General features: G+C 47.7%; 1 protein-coding gene across 1 annotated transcript in view; it reads left to right on the forward strand.

The window, feature by feature from the left end:
- IFT172 (intraflagellar transport 172) overlaps positions 1–2,343 on the forward strand; it is a 46,408-nt gene that overhangs the window by 2,699 nt on the left and 41,366 nt on the right. The window contains 1 exon segment of the mRNA XM_009326907.1: positions 1,056–1,095. Within this exon segment, the coding sequence (XP_009325182.1) occupies positions 1,056–1,095 (40 nt within the window).

Consider the following 2,343-nt stretch of genomic DNA (forward strand, 5'->3'; position numbering starts at 1 on the left):
AGAGCCTTCCTACCCTCGAGCAGATCAACACTCCCGCCGAACTTGGTGTTGTCTGCAGACTGACTGAGGGTGCACTCCATCCCCTCATCCAGACCATTGATAAAGATATTAAACAGAACTGAACCCAATACTGAGCCCTGGGGAACGCCACTTGTGACCGGCCGCCAACTGGATTTAACCCCATTCACCACAGCTTTTTGGGTTTGGCCATCCAGCCAGTTTTTTACCCAGTGAAGCGTACGCCCGTCCAAGCCATGAGCAGCCAGTTTGTCCAGGAGAATGCTGTGGGAAATGGTGTCAAAGGCTTTACTGAAGCCTAGGTAGATAACATCCACAGCCTTTCCCTCATCCACTAAGCGGGTCACCTTGTCATAGAAGGAGATCAGGTTAGTCCAACAGGACCTGCCTTTCATAAACCCATGCTGACTGGGCCTGATCGCCTGCTTGTCCTGTATGTGCCGTGTGATGGCACTCAGGATGATCTGCTCTATATCCTTCCTCGGCACCAAGGTCAGACTGACAGGCCTGTAGTTCTCCAGATCCTCCTTCCAGCCCTTCTTGTAGATGGGCGTCACATTTGCTAACCTCCAGTCAACTGGGACCTCCCTGGTTAGCCAGGACTGCTGATAAATGATCGAAAGTGGCTTGGTGAGCACTTCCGCTAGCTCCCTCAGAACCCATGATCCCTCAGTACCCTCAGATCCCATCCATCCCCATAGACTTCTGTGGAGCTGTAGCTGTAAAGCCTATGCTGCTGTCACCCATTTCATAGATTTGGAACTGTGGCACACACCTGCCTCACTTCAACCTCATTTGCTGGCATGTGTTGTGCTAAAGGTGCTCAGAAAGGCAGGTCACCAGAATTTTGGAAGCTCAGAAGTTGCTTTTTTTTAAATTTTCTGCCTAAAGTTGGTTTGTGATAGACAAACAGTGTACAAAACTTAAGTGGCTTGTGTCTGGCAATACTAAAACACTGAATACAAACAGTAGGGTAGCCAGAATGGGCACTATTACTAGCTTCGCTGATAGTCATTTTCATCTACCTTTTTCTACAGGGGTGACAAGAAGGTGATATGCAACAAGTTCATCCAAACGGTGAGACCCAGACTTCTGTTTAACTCAATTTTCTCCAGCATATGTAGGATAAAGACAGTTAGATGTCTCTCTGCTCATACTCACAGGTATACTTGGCCAAACTGTCAGTGGTACTTGATCTCCAAAAGGTAGATTGTAAGATGATCTCTAAATTTTGAGGCGTGTATTACTCGCCAAGCTTCAGAGGCCTCATAATGCCTGGGTATAACACAGTAATTAATTGCTGAATGATCAATGCAGCCAATTACAAAACTTTGGGGACTACTTTAGGCATCAGTGGACAGAATGTTTTAAGGGAGTTGAAAGGGAAAATAGGAGAGACTCTGAGCCCAACTATTTTTCACAGGTTGGCAAATCTAAGCCCCAAGATTCCATATTAACCAAAATGTAAACTGTGCAGAATTCAGTCAAACTGCACAGTTTCCACATGTTCAAAGACCTCAGATTTGTAATTTCAGTCAGGTTATCTCCTTGGTCTTCTTCGTGTTCTGCTCCTCTAGCTCTGCCTGCATGTGTCAGAGATCACTCTACTCAGTAGGTCTCTGGCAAGGATTGTCCTGAGGTTGATGTAAGTATCTGGAAAAGGCAAAGGTGTTATAAATTCTTTGCATAGAAAACCATCTGAGAAAATACAGTGCGCTGACTAGTTCTTTTACCTTCAGGAGCAAATGTCCAGCAGCTGCCCTAGGCTTTCCATCCTGTTGCCATCACACTATGACCCCCACTTTTTCTGTGTTGCTAGAGGAGTTCTCTGCTATGTAGGCCCCTGAAGGAGCCAGTACCAGTTAGGAGGAGTCATCCTCCTGAGCCAAATCCCCAGAAGATGTAGGCAGAGCTGCTCCTAATGGCGTTGCTGGAGTTTCTGTGCCAGGCGTTCTCAAGCTGCTTCTCAGGTGAAGAGCAGCCTCAGCCTCTGAATTGAAAGCCTACATCTCAGGGCTGGGTCATGGCCCACCACTGTGGCTGCTCTTAGGGCAGCTTAGGAGGGCCCTCTAGCCTCTCTGAAGAGTCGCTCCTGGCTGCAGGAGGGGAACCCATGTAAGTTTTGTTGCTCCGGTGATAAGAAAGCTGTTGGTCAGCCTCTGTTTCTCTGTGGTTGAGCTGCTGCGCTGAGTGATCATGACACTGGAAGAGAGTGTCATGAGGAAAAGAGAGCAAGAGGGGTTTGGTGTCCACTTGTCCCTTTCCTGAACATCGTGGTTATCCCAGGTGTAGGTACCTGTAGCCTCACTGGAGAGTCCTTTCATT

Source organism: Pygoscelis adeliae, unplaced genomic scaffold, assembly GCF_000699105.1.
Source record: "Pygoscelis adeliae isolate BGI_AS28 unplaced genomic scaffold, ASM69910v1 Scaffold487, whole genome shotgun sequence".
In the NCBI taxonomy this organism is placed as follows: Eukaryota; Metazoa; Chordata; class Aves; order Sphenisciformes; family Spheniscidae; genus Pygoscelis; species Pygoscelis adeliae.